This window comes from Schistocerca serialis, chromosome 2, assembly GCF_023864345.2.
Source record: "Schistocerca serialis cubense isolate TAMUIC-IGC-003099 chromosome 2, iqSchSeri2.2, whole genome shotgun sequence".
In the NCBI taxonomy this organism is placed as follows: Eukaryota; Metazoa; Arthropoda; class Insecta; order Orthoptera; family Acrididae; genus Schistocerca; species Schistocerca serialis.
Genome location: NC_064639.1, coordinates 314,260,351 through 314,282,664, shown reverse-complemented (window position 1 = coordinate 314,282,664; position 22,314 = coordinate 314,260,351). Strand labels below are relative to the sequence as shown.

Genomic DNA, 22,314 nt, shown 5'->3' with positions numbered 1-22,314 from the left:
CACAAGAAGAAAATGTTGCTGACAGCTTTGACAAATTTTGACTGTGTCGCAGAAAATACAGATTGCATCCTGTAATGCGTATTGTTTTACAATAAGAGCTGTACTCTACGAAAGCAAAAAACTATGCCGTTGTAACTGCGTAAGATTTTCGTAATTGTAATCGTTTGAAGAGAGACGGGGCTTCTGTTCGATGGCTCGTCAAACGAGCAAAATCCTACTTTCACCTCTCCTGTCGGACATGACAGTGCAAGAATGTAGCACTTCGATTCCACCGATTACAAGGCAATCCAGATGCGTGTGGGCGCTTATTTCGTGAAACATAGATGCTAAACTTTACATAACCCACGATTGATGCAGGTAGCAAACGACATACATCTCATGTAAGGACCTCGCTAAACCATCGTTACTCCATGGGTTGATATGTTTTACGTTAAGTATAATGCCACCAGATGATTCCACTGGATTTCTAAGATGGACGTGGAACTACCAAAAGCAAATTGGTATCGTTTCTTTTTTGAAACGTGAGAAAACCGCAGGACAGTTGCTTAACCTACAGAAAGAAGAAAACATATGAGATTTACTGTCAGTTCTTGAAAAGTGGAAATGGCTGTTGATTAGTATATCGATGTACATTACAAGATTACAGCGTCGATCCTGTGTTACACAAGAAGTGAAAGCTGCCTTCCAGGTTTCCTCTTAAAATGAGTATTGTACCGACAACACAGAATTTCGTGCTGAAATAGCGAATACAGTACCGATAACTAGTAAAGTGAGAGTTACACATACATCTCTGACGAATACTAATGCTAGTAATATAACGACTTGTTAATGTTTTCAAGAAATGTAAATCATCTGTCCACTTCACCTATACTTAGGCTGTCACAGAACAACCCAACTCTAATCGCGGGCCGCGCGAAATGGCCGCGTGGTTAGAGGCGTCATGTCACGGATTGCGAGGCCCCTCCCGCCGGAGGTTCGAGTCCTCCCTCGGGCACGGGTGTGTGTGTGTGTGTGTTGTTCTTGGCATAAGTCAGTTTAAGTTGCCGCCACGGTAGTTCAGTGTGTTCGGTCAGAGGGACCGATGACCTCAACAGATTGTTCCCTTAGGAATTCACATAAATTTTTTTCTAATTCCGAAAGGTTTATGTTTCATGTAATTTCATACATTTGGCGCTACTACATGTCTGAAGTAGATTATGTTTACGTATTTAGCTACACCTTTCAGTTCTCTGGAAATCTCGGCGTTTTTGTCACACTGCACTCGCGCGCGCGCACACACACAAACAAAATAGCTGTCAAGCAAATGGTTACTCACTGCACTGTCGTATCTGCCACCTTTTTTGTCTCGTGGATGAACAGCGTGAGATGGGTTCCACGTAATCAATGTTCATAGAATACATGCTGTTTTTCTGCCGCCAGAAAGGGCATCAGACGTTTTCCAAAACTGAGAAGCCAGCTAGCGATATAGACATTTGTTTCTATGCATCACCTCAATGATACTTCTCATACCACATTTTACATTTCTATTATGAGTTTGAAGTCGCAGAACAGGTTAGTTCTGGTATATGGTAGTACTATCCATTGAATTATCACGATAATGTATTCACATTTCTACTGCAGAAATGAAACCAAAACCACTACAACTTGTAAGCTGAACGTTCCACACACATCTGACGAGCAGTACAATTTTTGAACCAACAGCCCATTTTCCATCTTTCTTGAGAATCAGACGTATGCATACAAAGTGTAAGTACAGAATTTTATATATATATATAATCTGTGTGTGTGTTTTCTGTACTTACACTTTGTATATATAAAATGCAAACATGTATTAGTGATTTAACCCATCCAACAGTCCTTGAACACACATTCAGCTAACAAGTTCCACACACAATGATCACTAACTTCAACAGGGTAAAATTACCACTTTGAGCGCCAAATACAACATTGATTATCTCTAACAAAAACCATTTATAGTTTTCCAGAGATGTCTAACGTCAACTTCTTACCAAATTCAAGACTGATTAAGGGTTTGGAAATTATGGTACGTTCACATTATTCCTACAAAATGATCGTTGGTGATGGTAAATGTGTGGTGAAACAGCAACATCTTATGATAGTAATAGTCCATTACTTCTATATCCATAACATTTCAACACAAAAAATAGCCGCCATTGTTTGACACAAAACTACAATGCACCCATTAGATAACATAGGCCAGAAGTTCCAACACATAATTGCAACATAATCGAAGAGCAGTTAAGATCTTGTATGTCCACCATAGATTGAGTCTCTCTATATGATCCATATTACAGAGTACAAGTGACGCCGCTCGTCAGAACAGAACTGCTTATAGTTACTTCACAGAGACATATATTCGTTCTCTCACTGCTCCATATGTATGTGAAACAGCAAAAGGGCTCAACTAGCAGCGATATAAGATGCTCCACAATGTGTTGTATACAGTCTTGTGAAGTACACACAGTCATCTTTCTAAGGTATGAGACCTAGCAGAAGCAGCATCAAAGTCTTTAACACCAAGCACACTGGAAACTGCACACCACACCTCTCACTTCTGATGATTTGTTATCGTGCTTGTACAGGAAAATGTGATGTGATAGTTTACGCAGATGTGTGGGTCACTTTGGCTCTATTAGTATAGTGCCATACTAGTATTTGTAGTAGTAGCAGTAGTAGTAATTGCAATACTAGAGCCAGTAGATTCAAACAGTAGACCTCATGGCGAATTCAGAATGCAATGGGTTACAAATTAACTATAGGATTCTCAGCCAGTTGTACCATAGCAACCCACACACTGTTTTGATGGGTGGCAATATAACTATTAACAAACACCGATTTCTACTGTAGACATGCCTTGGTATTTAATATTGTTGCAAATGAAACAATGAACTCCAATCGTCCTAAGATTTCCAGCAGATTTCTAACCACTACTCACCCGTAGCATCCAGGCTTACTAACCATCAAGAATGCGTCTCTGCTATGAATTTCTAACGTGTTATTCTCATCTGGTATTCCAATGTAGTAAACTACTAATCAGGTTAACGGTATTTATATGATGTCACCCTGTAGTTAATAGTATGTATGATTCTGAGTTAAGAATTAATGATGTCTTCAATTATATCATAATCAAAGATGGCTGACCTGAAGATCTGAATTCACTCCAAAATAGTTGTCCCAATTCCTGTTGTGCTGAGGTCATCAAACCCCCCTCCTCATCACTTATTCTCAGCACAGGCTTACTAACCATCACGCAAACACAGCACCTGTGCTCTACACTCCACAGTGAAAGGTCAATCATTGTTATCAACATCATGAAGCATCATCAGAGATCTACCACATCCAGGCAAAAGAAACTGACTCACACACTCAACTGTAAATATTAAATCTCTCTCAATGTTTCTTATTCATTATGTGTGTGTGTGTGTGTGTGTGTGTGTGTGTGTGTGTGTGTAGGTTTGCATTTCTCATGGTTTTCTTTTATTTCCCCTTCAGTTCAACAGCTCCATGGTGTAGACGATGTGGTGCCTGATACATTTGAGCAGCAGCAGCTATCAAGTTGTCATGCAAACACACTCCTTGGTGCAGCTTCTGACATGCTGGAGTAGAAATCACACACATTCAAGATCTAGAAATTAAGTCAGCATGCAGACAAGCTCAATGATACATCAAAGCAGGATAGACAATCATTTCCAGTCTTCAGCTTTCCACTATATTCTATGTCTGCCCCACAAGCACAGCTAATTTGCTAAAGAGTGCTATTGTTAAATACTATCAAAGCTACTTATCAACTAACTGCTAATGGATCAAAGCATGTTAATCTTGGTTTAGCACCTGACATTAACTTCAAAGTTATAGTGGAAATAGGGAAAGCCCAGCAGGGTGCAAAGATGCATTTCAGTGGTATGGAGTGGGATCAACTATGTAGAAACCTGATATACATGGAGGATTGCATGATATCTGAGAACAATCCATTCCCTGAAGACATCAGCATCTTTGGCAGCAACAGTGTCTCCATTGTTGACGTGTTTGGGGGAACTACAATGAAATTAACATCTCAACACCCACTTGAAGTGTTCAAGTGTCATGAGCATGCGTGGTTTGTACAATGCAATATGGATCACCACAGAGAGACTCAGTCTATGGAAAAGGAACGTTAAACAACTCTTCAAAGGTATTCTCAAGTATTTAGTGGCACATGTAGTTCATGATGAGGGTGAAGAGTTAAGTGTATGTACAGGTATTTGCACATGTGCTCTACCTAAGTCTACTAGCATTACTCCCATAAATGGAAATTCCATACAAGTGGAGTTAACAGAATTGATTCCTAAGTTTATTAGTGCTCCAGTTGGATAGCATGGAAGAAATGCTGAATTTAAAGCATATAAAAACAGTTATTTGGAAAGTATTGCAAAGTAATGAACAGGATTGATGTAGAAAAAAGACAGTGACAATGATTTTTTTAATGATGATAATTTATTTCCCTCAGTTCACAAATTACCATTGTATGTTAATGGTCTATAGAAGTTGTGTCATATGGTTCACGAAATACCAAAGTATTTTATAACTGTTTTTACATGCTTTAAATTCAGCATTTATTTCACATTATCCAACAGGAGCACTAATAAACTCAGGAATGCATTCTGTTAACTCCACTTGTAAGGAATTTCCATTTATAGGAGTAATGCAAGTAGACTTAGGTAGAGCATATGTGCCAACACCTGTACATACATTTAACTCTTCATCCTCATCGTGAATTTCATGTACCAATAAATGTTTGAGAATATCTTTGAAGAGTGGTTTAACATACCTTTGCCATAGACTGAGTCTCTCTGTGGTGATCCATATTGCATTGTACATACTACCACGCATGCTCATGACACTTGAACACTTCAAGTGGGTGTTGAGGTGTTCATTTCATTGCAGCTACCCCAAACGTGTCGGCAATGGACACACACACACACACACACACACACACACACAAAGAAAAACTTTACAAAAATATTTGTTTATTGTGCAAACTTTTAGCAGAAACAAAAACATATGTTTGAATCATGCAGGTACAGATGCCAGCAGTGTTACCACCATATAATTATTTGAAATTAAACTTCAGTGCTATCTGACATGATATACAACTTGTATAAATCTCCCCTGTTGCTGTCAAATGAACAATTCCTGATTGTGTCATTCTAATCGCCTTCAGTTAAAGCAGTTTGTTTTGTAATATTGGCTTGTGATGTCATTGTGGCATCAACCAAGCAATACATCATAATTACAGTGCGTATTTTAATTCAAATTATCTTTTATATTCCATTAAATTATGCTGGAAAACCAATTTTAAGCCATATTCAGTACACAACAGTAAAAAATTGAGACCCTCACAGATTGCTGGCTCTGCTCACATGCTAATCATATTTACACTACATTGATTGCACTGGGTGGAATTGAGGATAGAATGGGTAAACACATGCATAAATAAAATAACACAATAAAAGTTCTAAAAAATTGAACAGAATGTTGTTGTTATGTATTCTGAAAGGTAACACTTGATTTGTGAAGTACAAGTACGTAATTGGATTTCACCAAGCGTAAGCATTGTGAAATATTGATGCATTTTTATTAATGTTGTAAGTAATTAGTATTAATTCAAATATTTTAGCAAAACTGGGTATTTTGACACATAATATACTTCAGTTGTTTCAAAATACTTTTTTAAAAGATGTCAAAAACGTTTTGAGCATTGAAACTTCCTGGCAGATTAAAACTGTGTGCGGGTCCAGACTCGAACTCGGGACCTTTGCCTTTTGCGGGCAAGTGCACTGCCAACTGAGCTACCCAAGCACGACTCACGCCCGGTACTCACAGCTTTACTTCTGCCAGCATCTCGTCTCCTACCTTCCAAACTTTACAGAAGCTCTCCTGCAAATCCTGCAGGTTGAAAGGTAGGAGACGAGGTACTGGCAGAAGTAAAGCTGTGAGGATGGGGCGTGAGTCGTGCTTGGGTTGTTCAGTTGGTAGAGCACTTGCCCGCGAAAGGCAAAGGTCCCAAGTTCAAGTCTCGGGCCGCACACAGTTTTAATCTGCCAGGAAGTTTCATATCAGCGCACACTCCGCTGCAGAGTGAAAATCTCATTCTGTTTTGAGCATTGCTTTTGGCAGAATGAACCTTACAAAAAGTATTATGTCAGGGCACATAACGGGTGGTCGTAACATTCAATAAATATTAATAACATTAGAGATAATTTATATAATAATAACATTAGACATAATTTATAAAAAGGTAAAACCTAAAGCAAAAAATTTAATCACTTGATGAGAGCTGAGATATCAAACATACCTGTATGCAACATTTACAGTGCAAAATAATTTGGATAATTTTAAGCAATTTAGTGCTAAAATGCCTATTATATAAAATCACAATCAGCTTTCATTAAATTAAAATTTAGGTTACGATGAGTTTTCCATCTCATGCAATAGAATAGATCTATTTTTGAGTACTTTCAATTGATCTTACTCTCATGAAAGTGATAAAAAAAAGCAGAGAATTCAAGAGAATTATTTCACAGTTGGTCATGTCATGGCTGAAGCCTGTATCTCTGGTGGTTCGGAAACAGGTCAGTGTTAGTGTGATGTGGCCTGTTGCTTTCCTCAGTGGCGATGCAGGTGGCATACATGACATGACAAAGTGGTTCACTTCAGTTATTAAGGAGCAACCTGACACAACAGATCAAGTATGTTACTAGAGGGTGTCAATGTTTTGAGGACATAAATAAAAACTCACAAATAGTGAAAATGTCATCTATGTACAACACTTGAGACCTGAAGTGTAATTAAGATATTTTGCAGTTGTAATTAATCTATTCAAAGCATAAAATCAACACTCCTTATTAACATAAACGTCCGCCCCAGTAGCTGAGTGGTCAGCGTGACGGATTGCCGTCCTCTGGGCCCGGGTTCGATTCCCGGCTGGGTCGGAGATTTTCTCCGCTCAGGGACTGGGTGTTGTGTTGTGTTCATCATCATTTCATCCCCATCCGGCGTGCAGGTCGCCCAATGTGGCGCCGAATGTAATAAGACCTGCGATATGGCGGCCGGACCTGCCCCGCGAGGGGCCTCCCGGCCAATGACGCCAAACGCTCATTTCCATTTCCATTAACATAAACAACAACTCTACAATGTGATGTTAGTCAGAAACATTATCATTTTCATTATTTGTTAATTGAAAGGAATGTTATAGTATGTTCTGCAACATCAAGATTATAAATTAGTATTTTGTTTAAGTATTGAACTTAAATTTAAAATGTAATGGGTGAAGTGTGACATTTCAATTATGTAGGTAATTAAAATAAAACTGTCAAAACAAAGTTAACAAAACTTGAAGTAAACTAAACTTATGAACTGAATAACAAAGTTAACAAAATTTAATGTAAACTATATTGAGAAAATATAAATTTTATGGATCAGCCAGACAATAAGAAATTATACTGCACATGTTTCATTTTTTTGACACCATACATTCTGAGGCACATGTCTGTACAGATGTACTTAGGGGATGGATTCTGTTACAGTCCAGATTCCAAAGAGATCCAACCAACAATTTTTCATAAGTATAAAACAATAATATTCCTTGTAGAATGATTATTTACATACTGAAGTGATAACAGAACTTCCTTGCTGTTGATGTTGGTACACTGCATTCAGCAGTCCACATTCATCTAATACTATCTCACTCTATGGGCTACAATTCCAAAGTCATTGTTCTTTTTTCTCTCTACATATTTTGTACTCCTGGAATCATATAGTTTAGAATCAAAACCAGTGTCAGGTTGCAAGATAGTATGATAAAAAGTCATTTTCCTTATTTATAGAGGTGACTGGGTTGGAAGTTACAGTCTGATAAAACTTAACAGCTAATATGCAGGTTAACAGTAATGAATGTGTATATTTATCATCTGTCCAAAACATGGCTGAAAAAGTATCGCAAAAATTTATCCTAAACATTTAACATAAGTGTCTTACTACAAGCAGTATCAATAGAAAAAAACTACTTTAAACAACATGAAAGTAAACAGAGAAACTTGATCATCAGTGACCTGGCATGTCTGACTCTATTTTTTAAATGGTAGTAACCATACAATTAATTGTCTAATTAAAAAAGATTTTTAAGAGAGTTTTAATTAACAAATCTGTTATAACATTATCTATAAAAGGCAGTCAAACTAAAACAATACAGTTGTAACAAAGTAAGTAAACTATTTATTATTTCAAAAGTAATCACCATAACTGTTGAAACTTCTGCAAAACAATCAAAACAACTTTGGCAACATGAGGGTGGGGATTATCCTGCAACAGAATGGAGACGTCTGGCAGCATTCGTAGGTTTTGGACTTGATGGCATGATTCAATTTGACAACAAATTGTTAATAATTTTGAGAAACAATAGTCTGTGGGGACCCCTCAGTGGTAAAAATATTGGCCAAAATTGTGTCAGTGGCCCTCACTCCAGCTTATATCATGTGGACCACATGTGGCGAGCTGGAGAGCACTTTCACAACCAGGAGCCACACTGATCCCAGGAATTGGCCTTCAAAGTTGATGTGGATACACTCCCATGATTGTTCTAGTATCAGCCAAGGAGAGTATTGCTATGAGGGTGTTGACTGATTGCGTGAGCAGCCAGTGCAAGTGCAGATGGTCTTTTCAGTGTCAGCATTGACACTTAGTCAGGGTACATGGTCCCCAATTATTGCCTTCATCCTTGTCATCCCCTGGGGGATAGCACAAAAACTGATTACCCAGGGAGGGGTGCAGAAGAAATAACATTCAATAGTTCTGGAACTCTGTTGCCAAGATAATGATGCCATATACAGTGTTGAGATTTTGTTGGATGTAACTCAGTTGCCAAGGTGATGATGTCATACACAGTGTTGAGATTGGATGTAAAGGAAAGTGCAAACAGCTAGAGGAGTGCCAGGTAAAAATTCCTCCAGCCACCTCTGATACATATATCTTAGCACTGAGGAGAGAATAGAATCCCTATATGTGGTCTGGGATATCTCATTTGAGGTTACTGATAAACCCTGCAAAAGTTTGCAACAGGTCCTCATCAGCCTGAAACATTACTTTTCACAAGCATCAGATTCTGCAACAGTTCTCTTTTCCAGCCTCATCAAGGTGTCAGCACTTATGTGTTGCATAGTTGACCTATTGTGGATTTTGTATTGGCGTTTGCTAAAATACACTGCCCATCATTGCAGTCATTGTGATTTTTCTCAGATAGCTAGATGTGCTGACCTAAGAATGAAATGAACAATTTGTGATTTGTAGTCATATTATATTTTGTGGACTATAAAAACAGATAAACTTTTTTATGTCATACACAATTGCAAGAGCATCCTTTTCAATGTGAGAATAATCCCCCTGAGTGTGCCTGAGCAGTTTAGATGCTTAGGGAATTCAGTGCACCAATACTTCTGTGTTTCAATGGGCTAACGCATCTTCTATAATACATTGTGACACATGTAATCCTAGAATTAGGTACTCACCTTGCATGTATTTGTTGAGGCTGGGTACATATTTGAAGCAGACTTTTTATATCAGAAATGCCTTCTGGTATGCAGATATCTACAAGTTCTCTGTGCCTTTCTGATCTAATTAATTTAAAGGATGAGCAGTTTGGAGGCCTCAGGGATAAATTTCTCATAATAATTTACTTTTAGCTGAGGAAGGATTGTACTTTCATGATGTTAATGGGTGCCAGTAAGTAGTCAATGGTTTTAGTACTCTGTCATCTGTGTTTTGTTCCATCTTTGATCAGGGTGTGCTTTAAGTACTTTATATTGAGCTGAAATAAACTGCACTTGTATAATTTGCATTTTAGTTCATTTTCTACATCTACATCAAACAATGTAAAAGCCAGGATGGAATACTGACAATATTATGAAAAGGATAGACTGCTACTCACCACATAGAGAAGATGCTGAGTTGCAGACAGGCACAACAAAAAGCCTACTAAACACAAAAGCTTTCAGCCAGGCCTTCTTCTGAAATGTGTATATATATAAAACAACAAAGATGATGTGACTTACCATACGAAAGCGCTGGCAGGTCGATAGAAACACAAACAGACACATACATACACACAAAATTCAAGCTTTCGCAACAAACTGTTGCCTCATCAGGAAAGAGGGAAGGAGAGGGAAAGACGAAAGGATGTGGGTTTTAAGGGAGAGTTTAAGGAGTCATTCCAATCCCGGGAGCGGAAAGACTTACCTTAGGGGGATAAAAGGACGGGTATACACTCGCACACACACACACACACACACACACGTCCATCCACACACGTCCATCCACACGTGGATGGACGTGTGTGTGTGTGTGTGCGAGTGTATACCCGTCCTTTTATCCCCCTAAGGTAAGTCTTTCCGCTCCCGGGATTGGAATGACTCCTTAAACTCTCCCTTAAAACCCACATCCTTTCGTCTTTCCCTCTCCTTCCCTCTTTCCTGAAGAGGCAACAGTTTGTTGCGAAAGCTTGAATTTTGTGTGTATGTTTGTGTTTGTTTGTGTGTCTATCGACCTGCCAGCGCTTTCGTTCGGTAAGTCACCTCATCTTTGTTTTTTTTATATATATATATATATATATATATATATATATATATATATATATATATATATATATATATCTGTGTGTGTGTGTGTGTGTGTGTGTGTGTGTGTGTATTTTATCTATCTCAGAAGAATGCCTTCCGACTGAAAGCTTACATGTTTAGTACTCTTTTTGTTGAGCCTGTCTGTGACTCAGCATCTCTGCTATATGGTGAGTAGCAATCTATCCTTTTAAAAACATTGTCTACAGTGTCTACAATTACACCCATACTCTGAAAACAACCATAAAGTGTATATGGCAGAGGGTATGTCCCATTGTACCAGTTATTAAGGCTTCTTCCCATTCCATTCATGTATAGAGCACAGGAAGAATGATTGATTGAATGCCTCTGTGTGTGCTGTAATTATTCTGATCTTGTCCTCACAATCCCTATGTGAGCAATATGTAGCAGGTTGTAGTATATTCCCAGAGCCATCATTTAAAGCCAGTTCTTCAAACTTCATTAGTAGACTTTCTCAGGATAAACTGCCAGTTCAGTTTCCTCAGCATCTCTGTAACACTCTTCCTTGGGTCAAACAAACCTGTGACCATTCGTGCTGCCCTCCTGTGTATATGTTCAATACCCCTTGTTGGTACGATTTGCTATCAATTCCACACACATGAGCAATATTCTAGAAAAGGTTGCAATTTGTAAGCAATCTCCTTTGTAGACTGACTGCATTTCCCCAGTATTCCACCAACAAACCAAAGTCTACCACCTTCTTTACCCATAACTGAGCCCATGTAATCATTCCATGTCATGTCCTTACAAAGTGTTACACCTAGGTATTTGTATGAGTTGGCCAATTCCAACTGTGACTCATTGATATTATAGTCATAGGATACTACAGTTTTTCATTTTGTGAAGTGCACAGTTTAACATTTCTGAACATTTAAAGGAAGTTGCCAAGCTCAGCACCACTTTCAAATCTTATCAAGATCAGACTGCATATTTATGGAGGTTCTTTCACACAGTACTTCATTACAGATAACTGCATCATCTGTGAAAAGTCTGAGGTTTTATTAATATTGTCTGCAAGGACATTAATATACAACATGAACAGCAAGTATCCCAAATACTTCTCTGGGGCATACCCAAAGCTACTTCTGCATCTTAACAATGACTCTCCATCCAAGATCACATGCTTTGTCTTCCCTACCACAAAATTCCTCAGTCCTGTCACACATTTCACTTGATACCCCATATGATCATACTTTTGACAGTAAGCATACATGAGGTACTAAGTCAAATGCTTTTTGGAAATCAAGAAATAATGCAGCTACTTGGTTGCCTTGACCCAAAGCTTTCAGTATGTCATATAAGAAAAGTGCAAGTCGGGTTTCACATGAGTGATATTTTTGGAATCCATGCTGGTTAGCTTGGGGGGTGGTCATTTTGTTTGAGATACCTCATTATGTTTGAGCTTGGAAAATGTTTTCATATTCCACAACAAATCAATGTCAAGAATATTGTATGGTAGTTTTGTGGGTCACTGCAATTACCCTTCTCGTAGATGGGGTGTGACATGTGCTTTCTTCCAACTACTGGACATGGTTTTCTATGTGAGAGATCTATGATAGATTATAGCTGGGAAAGGGGCTAACTCAGCAACAAATTCAGTACAGAATCTGACTGGGGTTCCATCAGATCCTGCAGCTTTGTTCAGTTTTAACGATTTCAGCTGTATCCCAACACCACTGACGCCAATACTGTACTAATTTCACTCATCTTTTCAGTAAAGAAACAGTGATTACTGCATAATAGGTGTAAAACAAAGTGTAGGCCTATATATAGAGAGATGCTGAATGAAACACCTTTGACTGTCAAGAGAGCAATGTGTGATGCCTTCAATGGTTACTGTAGCAGAATATTGTCAAATGACATTTCAAAAAATCCAAAGAAATTCTGTTCGTATGTAAAGGATGTTAGTGGCACCAAAGTTAGTGTCCAGTCTCTAGCAAATGAGACAGGAATTGAAACTGAGGGTAGCAAAGCAAAATCTGAAATGTTCCTTTAAAACGAAAATCCCAGGAGAACTGTCCCAATTTAATCCTCATACGACTGAAAAGATGAATGAAATAAATATTAGTAAATGATGATTAACTGAAACCCTCAGCTGCCAACAGGTATTGTTGACATACCTCGATGTTGACAGCTCAAAATGTGTGCCCTGACCGGGACTCGAACCCGGGATCTCCTGCTTACATGGCAGACGCTCTATCCATCTGAGCCACCGAGGACACAGATGAATAGCGCGACTGCAGGGACTTATCCCTTGCACACTTCCTGTGAGACTCACATTCCCAACTGTTCACAATTCTACATATGTAATGTACCTTATAGACATTTGCCCATCCACTCATTACTCGCGCACACTTTGGCAATACCTGTAAGAGTTTGGGCAACCTGCGTGCATTCGCACAGACGAAGGTCAATGGCTGGGTAGCCTTTAACTATAAAGGCTACCCAGCCATTCTACATATGTAATGTACCTTATAGACATTTGCCCACCCACTCATTACTCGCGCACACTTTGGCGATTCCCGTAAGAGTTTGGGCAACCTGCGTGCATTCGCACAGACAAAGGTCAATGGCTGGGTAGCCTTTAACTACACTCCTGGAAATTGAAATAAGAACACCGTGAATTCATTGTCCCAGGAAGGGGAAACTTTATTGACACATTCCTGGGGTCAGATACATCACATGATCACACTGACAGAACCACAGGCACATAGACACAGGCAACAGAGCATGCACAATGTCGGCACTAGTACAGTGTATATCCACCTTTCGCAGCAATGCAGGCTGCTATTCTCCCATGGAGACGATCGTAGAGATGCTGGATGTAGTCCTGTGGAACGGCTTGCCATGCCATTTCGACCTGGCGCCTCAGTTGGACCAGCGTTCGTGCTGGACGTGCAGACCGCGTGAGACGACGCTTCATCCAGTCCCAAACATGCTCAATCGGGGACAGATCCGGAGATCTTGCTGGCCAGGGTAGTTGACTTACACCTTCTAGATTACATTGGGTGGCACGGGATACATGCGGACGTGCATTGTCCTGTTGGAACAGCAAGTTCCCTTGCCGGTCTAGGAATGGTAGAACGATGGGTTCGATGACGGTTTGGATGTACCGTGCACTATTCAGTGTCCCCTCAACGATCACCAGTGGTGTACAGCCAGTGTAGGAGATCGCTCCCCACACCATGATGCCGGGTGTTGGCCCTGTGTGCCTCGGTCGTATGCAGTCCTGATTGTGGCGCTCACCTGCATGGCGCCAAACACGCATACGACCATCATTGGCACCAAGGCAGAAGCGACTCTCATCGCTGAAGACGACACGTCTCCATTCGTCCCTCCATTCACGCCTGTCGCGACACCACTGGAGGTGGGCTGCACGATGTTGGGGCGTGAGCGGAAGACGGCCTAACGGTGTGCGGGACCATAGCCCAGCTTCATGGAGACGGTTGCGAATGGTCCTCGCCGATACCCCAGGAGCAACAGTGTCCCTAATTTGCTGGGAAGTGACGGTGCAGTCCCCTACGGCACTGCGTAGGATCCTACGGTCTTGGCGTGCATCCGTGCGTCGCTGCGGTCCGGTCCCAGGTCGACGGGCACGTGCACCTTCCGCCGACCACTGGCGACAACATCGATGTACTGTGGAGACCTCACGCCCCACGTGTTGAGCAATTCGGCGGTACGTCCACCCGGCCTCCCGCATGCCCACTATACGCCCTCACTCAAAGCCCGTCAACTGCACATACGGTTAACGTCCACGCTGTCGCGGCATGCTACCAGTGTTAAAGACTGCGATGGAGCTCCGTATGCTACGGCAAACTGGCTGACACTGACGGCGGCGGTGCACAAATGCTGCGCAGCTAGCGCCATTCAACGGCCAACACCGCGGTTCCTGGTGTGTCCGCTGTGCCGTGCGTGTGATCATTGCTTGTACAGCCCTCTCGCAGTGTCCGGAGCAAGTATGGTGGGTCTGACACACCGGTGTCAATGTGTTCTTTTTTCCATTTCCAGGAGTGTATAAAGGCTACCCAGGCTACCCAGCCATCGACCTTCGTCTGTGCGAATGCACACAGGTTGCCCAAACTCTTACAGGAATCGCCAAAGTGTGCGCGAGTAATGAGTGGGTGGGCAAATGTCTATAAGGTACATTACATATGTAGAATTGTGGACAGTTGGGAATGTGAGTCTCACGGAAGCGTGCAAGTGATAAGTCCCTGCAGTCACGCTATTCATCTGCGTCCTCGGTGGCTCAGATGGATAGAGCGTCTGCCATGTAAGCAGGAGATCCCGGGTTTGAGTCCCGGTCGGGGCACACTTTTTGAGCTGTCCACATCGAGGTATATCAACAACACCTGTCGGCAGCTGAGGGTTTCAGTTAATCATCATTTATTCCAGGAAAAAAGCTGCACGTCATCAACAGTATAAATATTAGTTTCAGTGGTGCTGTGAAACAGCTGATATCATTAAAACTGAACAAAGCTCCAGGCCCTGATGGAATCCCTGTCAGATCCTATACTGAATTTGTGGCTGAGTTAGCCCCTCTTCACACTATAATCTATCATAGATCCCTCCAACAAAAAACTGTGCCCAGTTCTTGGAAAAAGGCACAGGGTACTCCCATCTACAAGAAGGGTAGTAGAAGTGATCCAAAAAACTACCAGACAATTTCTTTCACATTCATTTGTTGTGGAATCTTAGAACATTTTCCAAGCTCAAATATAATTAGGTATATTGAACAGAATGATTTCCTGCATGCTAACCAGCATGGATTCCAAAAATATCACTCATGTGTATCTTTAAAACCTCCACATTTGCTTGAGGAGTCCAGTGGTTTCCTGATGACCATTTACTCTAGAACAAGGGTGTAACAATGTTGTTGAGGATGACATAAGTCTGCCTTCAAGCCTTCACAAAGGCACATGGTTGGCCCCTCCTAAAACAGGGGATAATTGATGCCTTCATCATGTTGTGGACACACTAATTTGCTGCACAAGCTCAGTCTCTTTCAAAAATAGGCACATTTACTTGGCATAGGGCATGTATGATGTAGAAAGAGGCAGCACCTGCAACTTCATGGGGGTAATTTTAATGCATGACTCTTCATTGGTGGCTGACATGGAACTGCCATGTCCAGTTGAATATTTACTTAGCAAATAATTTAGAAGTAAAGGTGACCGTTCACTGAATAGCTGTAGTGTTTATTCATTGACAGCCACACATAAAAGAGAATGAAGACTTGCTAGCTTCTAAGCTGGCTAGATGCACAGTGCCAGGATTGCAGTTTAGCAGGTGGACTAGGATCAGGTGGGGGATGTGTAGTGTATGATGCATTGAGGGAGAAAGTCACAGGCTGTAGGAAGAAGGGTTCTGAATGGCTACCTAGTGGCTTGGATGGATGTGGCAGGTATGCTGGCTAGAAATGTGGGAGGAATGGATGGCAGGTGCACCAGCTAGATATGTGTTACATGGGGGCAGGAGTTAGTGAAGTGTGGCACACAATGTGGATGACATGGAGGTATGGATTAGGAGGGGTGACAGAACAGAGTAAGGGGAAACTGTTGGGTAGAGGGTGTGAGGACAATGCATTAGTGAAGACTGAGGCTGGGAATCGATAGATCGTGCACTTGGGTCTTCCACAGGGATATGATCCTGTGACAAGAGGCTGGGTGTGGAAAAGGTGTTGGGATGGACCAGGATGTTGTATAGGTTGGTTGGGCAGTGGAGCACCACTTTAGGAGGAGTAGGAAAGATCTTGGGTAGGATGTCGCTCATTTCTGCACATGACAGTAAATAATCAAAGCCCTGGCAATAGACATGGTTTAGTTGTTCCAGTCAAGGGTGATACTGGATGATGAGGGAAGCACTCTTTTGTAGTTGATTCTTGACAGTGGTAGGAGTATTGGGGGGAGTGAGGAATTTGGGGGGGGGGGGGGCAATTGCTCTACCAGCTGAGCTACACAAGCATGACTTATAATCCATCCGCACAGCTTTGCTTCCACCAGTAACTGACCTACTAGCTTCCAAACTTCATAGAAATTCTCCTGTGAAACTTGCACAATTTGTAAGTGATGCTTCCATAGCTCAGTTGGTAGTGCAATTGGCCTCAAAAAGCAAAGGCCCCAAGTTCATGTCTCAGGCTGGCACAAAGCCTTAACCTGCCATGAATTTTCAGGTATGATGTTGTTTACATACAAGATAATATTGCATGCTTGAGTAACTGAAGGTGAGGAACATTGTTCTCGTGTTCTCTGTGGTCTGTGCCATACAGTGTTGCACTGTGAGCAGTATATCTGCTGATGCTTGACAGGAAAGGATTTTCAGACCAAGGTGCACCTGATCTGAACTGCTGGCCATTAAAGTCGCAACACCAGGAAGGAGGGAATATAATGAAATTTTAGTTACTGTGTGTGTACACTATAATAGGAAAACACATTTGTTTATTTCTTTATTTATTTAAGCCTTTAAGCAAGATCTGAGCCTTCTCTTACATCTAACCAGACATCGTCAGTGATCAGCATCACAGTTCTTATAATATGGGAGCAATACATAAGGATAGTAAAAACAATTTCCTCATTACATTTTTGTTGAATATTAGTTATGACATCTAACATAAAACAAGGTGACAGTACAGAAGGAATTGACTGTTTAGGGAAAGAGGAAGAAATAGTAGGGTGAGATTAGTAGATGAATTGGAAGGAACAAGAATAGAGAGAGATGAGAAAAACACAGATAATTTATACTCTGTCGGAGAGAAAGAAAACAGTTAGAATATGCCAAGAAGAAGGCTACATCAACAATGACTTATCCTCTTCAATGCAAAGTGGGTTTGGATAAGACGCAATGTACAGGGTAATTCGTTCCACAGTTGTACGGCTGAAATGGAGAAGGAAATGGAGAAAGATTTAGTGATATACAAAGGTGCAGCCAAGATGCTGGACATATCTAATCAGTACTGCAATTATGGAATGATAATAGGTGAATATTATGTAAGGAGAGGCACTCAGGACTAATTATGTAAACAGAGCATGTGGAAATCACACCACCTATCCAGTCACAATCAACCTAAATATTTATAAGAAGAACTGATGTGATCATAGAACTAAATGTTGCAGATGTATCTTATGTAAGCATTCATAGCTAACTTGAGTCATCTGGAGTTTTCACTATTTGTGCTGTGGTGATTTACATCACAGTAGTAAAGACTTGGCATGACTAAAGTCTGAATTAATATTTGTTTAACTTGAGGTGGAAATATTTTTTTTAATTATTTTTGGTTTACATGTAGACAGGAGACAGATTTCCAAATGCTGTATCAGTTTCTTCTGCCAAACTTAGATATTCATTCAAGATCATGCAGTGTTGTTTTACTGTTCCATGTAATGTTAATGTTTAAAGAAAAAGGAAGGTGAATAAGATAAGACAAGAAACTTACTGATTCAGACAAATAAGGAATCAAACAAGCCTGTGGTCAATGAAAAATACTGAAAATATTTTTGTGCTAATTTGAAACTCTAGATTTGCATATCTTACTGTTTGCCTTGCTCCTGCATAACATTTCATTGATTGTATCAATGTCTGTTTGTACTGTGAAATTTCAAACATTTATGAGTTCTGTGATAAACTCCTACTGCTATCGTTAATTGTAGGATTAAACTTATTTGTGCTCTTTTAAAATTTTTGAGAACAGTAGGTTCAGCCTGGTTCAAAATAATCATTCTCTAATTTAATTATATAGTAACATGATAAATAGATTACTTTTGAGAATTTTGGGATGCTTACAAAACTGCAAATATTTTCGTAAGTTACCAGTACAAGTGCTTTTGGGTAACTTACATCATCACAAATCAGCACTTATGATTCAAATTTATTGCCAAAGAATAGATCACCCCAGATTTCATTGTATATAAATGCAAATAACCGTGCATTATTGAAGCTTTTCGGAAGTTACCATTGTTCTGTGCATAATCTAATTTGTAGTGAAATGGCGTTTGTGATTAAGTGTTTGTAGCAGACATTGTAACTAACATGTTATGTCACATCTAGTTTCGCTTAAAGAGGAGCATATATTTTCTACATTTATCATAAATTAAATAACCTCAAAAAGTTTTAGGAAACTAGTAATTTTTACCATGTGTTTTCCTGTTACCTTAATAGAAATATCATTTTGTTCTTATAAGTTCTTAAGTTGTGTTTGAGTGTTTAGTGAAACAACACAAAACAATGACCAAACTGAAAATATTGGTATTTATATTTGATGATGAACTACAGTTTCAAACACAGAAATTTATTCTAGAAATTCAGCTTAACTGTAACAGGCATAGGTGTACAAGCTAAAGCAACATATGCACTCAGATAGCCTGATTGGCAACTTGTGACTGTAGTTCATTATATATGAAAATGATAACAATAGTCTATGATTTCAGGTTGTTTTGTTTTGATTCTAAAACCTGCAGAGGAATCAGGAGATGTGTGCTTAGGGGTAAATGAATTAATTATCTATAAGAAGAACAGAAATGAAATGTCATGTGTAACTGCAATTTTTCTTATGCACACAGCATAACAACATAATAATTAATTCAACGATCAACCAAAAATTGTAAGACTGCAAGGAGCATCTATACTTCAAAAGCAGAGAATCAAAGAGATTACACTGCACTCATAAGATATTAGCAGATGATTCACATCACTGTTTTAATCACTCCATCCCTAGTATAAATGATATCAGACAGTGAAACATACGCAATGTCCAAAATGAGTTATGACTTGAGGTTCACTTGGAAGCATGGGTGGCAGCAGTGGAAGACTAGGTGTGTCTGGTGTCCCTGTAGAACTACTTGTAGTTAGCGTCTCAGAGTGAGCTGGTGTAAAGGCTGGCTTGAGGCTATTGATGGATATTGTGACAGAAGTGCCATTGATACCAGCAACAAACGTCTTATTGTGGTGTGCCAGTACTGTGTGTGGGCCGTCAGATGGTGGTTGGAAAAGTTTTCGAATAGCATTGTGTCAGATGAAAACTTACTTGCATGACATTAAGTTGCAGAAAATCAATGTTCAGTGGGTAGAATGTTCTTTATAAATGGCATGCCAGAGCTTGCAGATATGTGTGTGAAGATGTTGCACAAAATCCGAAGCTTCAATAACACAGTCTGCTATGTCAGTAAAGGACTCTCCCGGTAATCAAAGTGTTTGGCCATACACTAATTCAGGTCTTGTTTAAAGGCTATCCAGAGACCTAGTAAAACAAAGAGGTAGGCTGTCAGCCCAATGCTCAGTGGCACGGAATCGAAGCAAAGCCTTTAATTAATGATGAAGCCGTTCCACAAGACCATTAGCAGTGGGGTGGTAGGTGCAGGTTCTACTGTGGTTCATGCCAAGCAATTTGAGATAGCTTTAAAGAAGTATGATTCAGATTGCTTGTCCTGATCAGTAATGACATGGAGAGGAATACTGAAGAGTGGGATCCAGTCACAGAAAAAGGTCATGGCTGCAGTTGCAGCTGTTGTCTTTCACAGGATACATTTCAGGTCAATGAGAGAAATAGTCAGTTGCTGTCAGGCAGGTCTGATGGTGGAAAAGGCCTAACCATGTCAATGTGGAAATGTTCAAAATTTTGATTCGTTGGGGTGAAGGTACTAAGCGGAGCTGTTATGTGCCAAGTTACTTCGTTGCTCAACAAGTATTGCACTAGCTAAGAAATGCCCTACAATCTCTCTAAATATTTGGCCAGATAAATGCCTTCTTCACCAGTCATATAGTAGCCTTTACACCTGGATGAGTGAGGCTGTGAAGAGATGAAATGGCTTGTTTGTGAAAATCTGTAGTAATGAACAGTCATGCTTCTGGGATTGGTAATGTTGCAGTATGGCACAGTGTTTGCTCTTGGTACCCAGGTTCATCAGAGCTGCAAGCCTGATGATGCTTCAGGGTATGCTTCAAGGTATGCTTTCGATTCACTGTCATCTTCCTGGGTGTTGCAAGTGTTACTAAGTCCAGGTGTCATGGCTGGTGTGTTGATGCCTTGTTTGGCTTCTGCCGGAAAGCAACCACTAGATGCTTATGATCTGTGAGAACAGTAAAATGTCTACCCTCAAGGATGTGCCTAAGTTTTCTGACTGAATATGCAACATAGAGCTCATCAGCGTTAAGTTGACCAATTTACTTGCAAAGGCAATAATTTATTGCTAAAGAGAGCTAGAGGTTTCCAGTCATGTTGCACACAGTCTTGTAGCACTGCTCCAATTGCAGTTGATGGTGCATCTACCATAACTGAGAGAGGTGCATCAGGAAGAGGATGTGCTGACAATGCTGCCTCTGCAATAACCACTTTCCCTTGGGTCAAAGATGCTTTCCTTTTATCAGTCCATTGGAGTGTGTCTCCAGATTTAGGTGAACCTTTTAACATTTCATTGAGAGTTGCTGCCAACAGTGCATGATTACTCACAAAAATCTATAAAAGTTGGTCAAGCCCAAGAAATGATGTAGTTCTCATACAGCAGTGGGTTGGGACAACTGAGAAATGGCTTTCACTCTGTCTTGAGATTGTAGTATCCCTTGTGCATTGATAAGGTATCCTAAGAACTTTACTTGTATAGCTCCAAAGACTCATTTTTTGCGGGTTAATCACTAAATCATGTTCTTGTAGTCTAGTGAATAGTTGTTGTAGGTGTGCTAGATACTCTGACTCACTAGATGATATTGCAAGCAGGTCATCAATGTAGATGTAACATCCATGATGTGTTGGAAAATCTGGGTGGCACTGCACAAACCAAATGACACTCACACAAATTTGTAAAGCCCAAATGGAGTACAAACACTGCTTTTGGGTACACCTTTTGATGCAATTGGTATATGCTAAAAAGCAAGGAGCTCTATTGTGGAGAAAACAGTCATACAACGAATACACATAGCAAAGTCTTCAATAAGTGGCACAGGATAACAATCAGGTACCATTCTGGCGTTCAGCTGACAGCAATCACTGTGTGGGTGCCACCCATTAATATTCTTAGGAACAATATCTATGGAAATGCCCAGCTACTACTCGAAGGGTGAAAAGTCCCTTGTGCTGACATAAAAGAGAACTCTTGCTCGGCAATCTCTAGTTTTTCTGGATGCAGACAAGAAGACCATCCCCGAACTGGTAGTCTTGACATAGTGACAATGTGGTGTACTGTGAAGTGTCTTACCAGTGTTGGAGTAGGTTCCAGAGGGATGACTGTGGAGAACTGATGAAGTAGGTTGTTGTACGGTGAATCACCTGTAATCTCTTTGCTACCAACATGGTTGGCATGTCATAGGTGCCTATGACTAGACTCAAGCAGGCACTGGCTGCAGAGATCTGGGAGGAAACTATAAAAAGATAACTATCTGCTCCAACAATCAGATACACCACATCAGCAACAATGAATCTCCACAAGAATTCTCATCAAAGATTGAAATTTAAATATAAGCTGATTTAGCCAGATGTCTTAATGAGAGAGTCACCTGCAGTACAATCAGGGTGTACATAAAGTCCGGGAACACTTTCAATTATTTATTGTACAAGAACTAAACATTGTGCAGATGTCATACATATTGCATTTGGAAGAGAAACTCTGAAAGATTTTTTACAAACATTCAATATGCGAACTAT

At 40.2% G+C, this 22,314-nt stretch overlaps 1 protein-coding gene and 1 non-coding gene across 4 annotated transcripts in view; both read right to left on the bottom strand.

Moving 5' to 3' along the window:
- The window catches only part of LOC126457108 (uncharacterized), a 77,915-nt gene extending 55,914 nt beyond the window's left edge, over positions 1-22,001 (bottom strand). The window contains exons 1-2 of one of the 3 annotated variants that reach the window (XM_050093155.1): positions 21,869-22,001; positions 7,669-7,806 (exon numbers count right to left, since the gene is read on the bottom strand). In XM_050093155.1, the coding sequence (XP_049949112.1) occupies positions 7,669-7,715 (47 nt within the window). In that variant the 5' untranslated portion in view covers positions 7,716-7,806; positions 21,869-22,001. The remainder of the gene's footprint in view (positions 1-7,668; positions 7,807-21,868) is intronic. The other 2 variants (XR_007585433.1, XM_050093154.1) reach the window with 2 other exon arrangements.
- On the bottom strand, positions 12,834-12,908 carry Trnat-ugu (transfer RNA threonine (anticodon UGU)). Its single transcript has one exon. It is a non-coding gene; the product is annotated as a tRNA-Thr (tRNA).
- Positions 22,002-22,314: the final 313 nt, after the last annotated feature.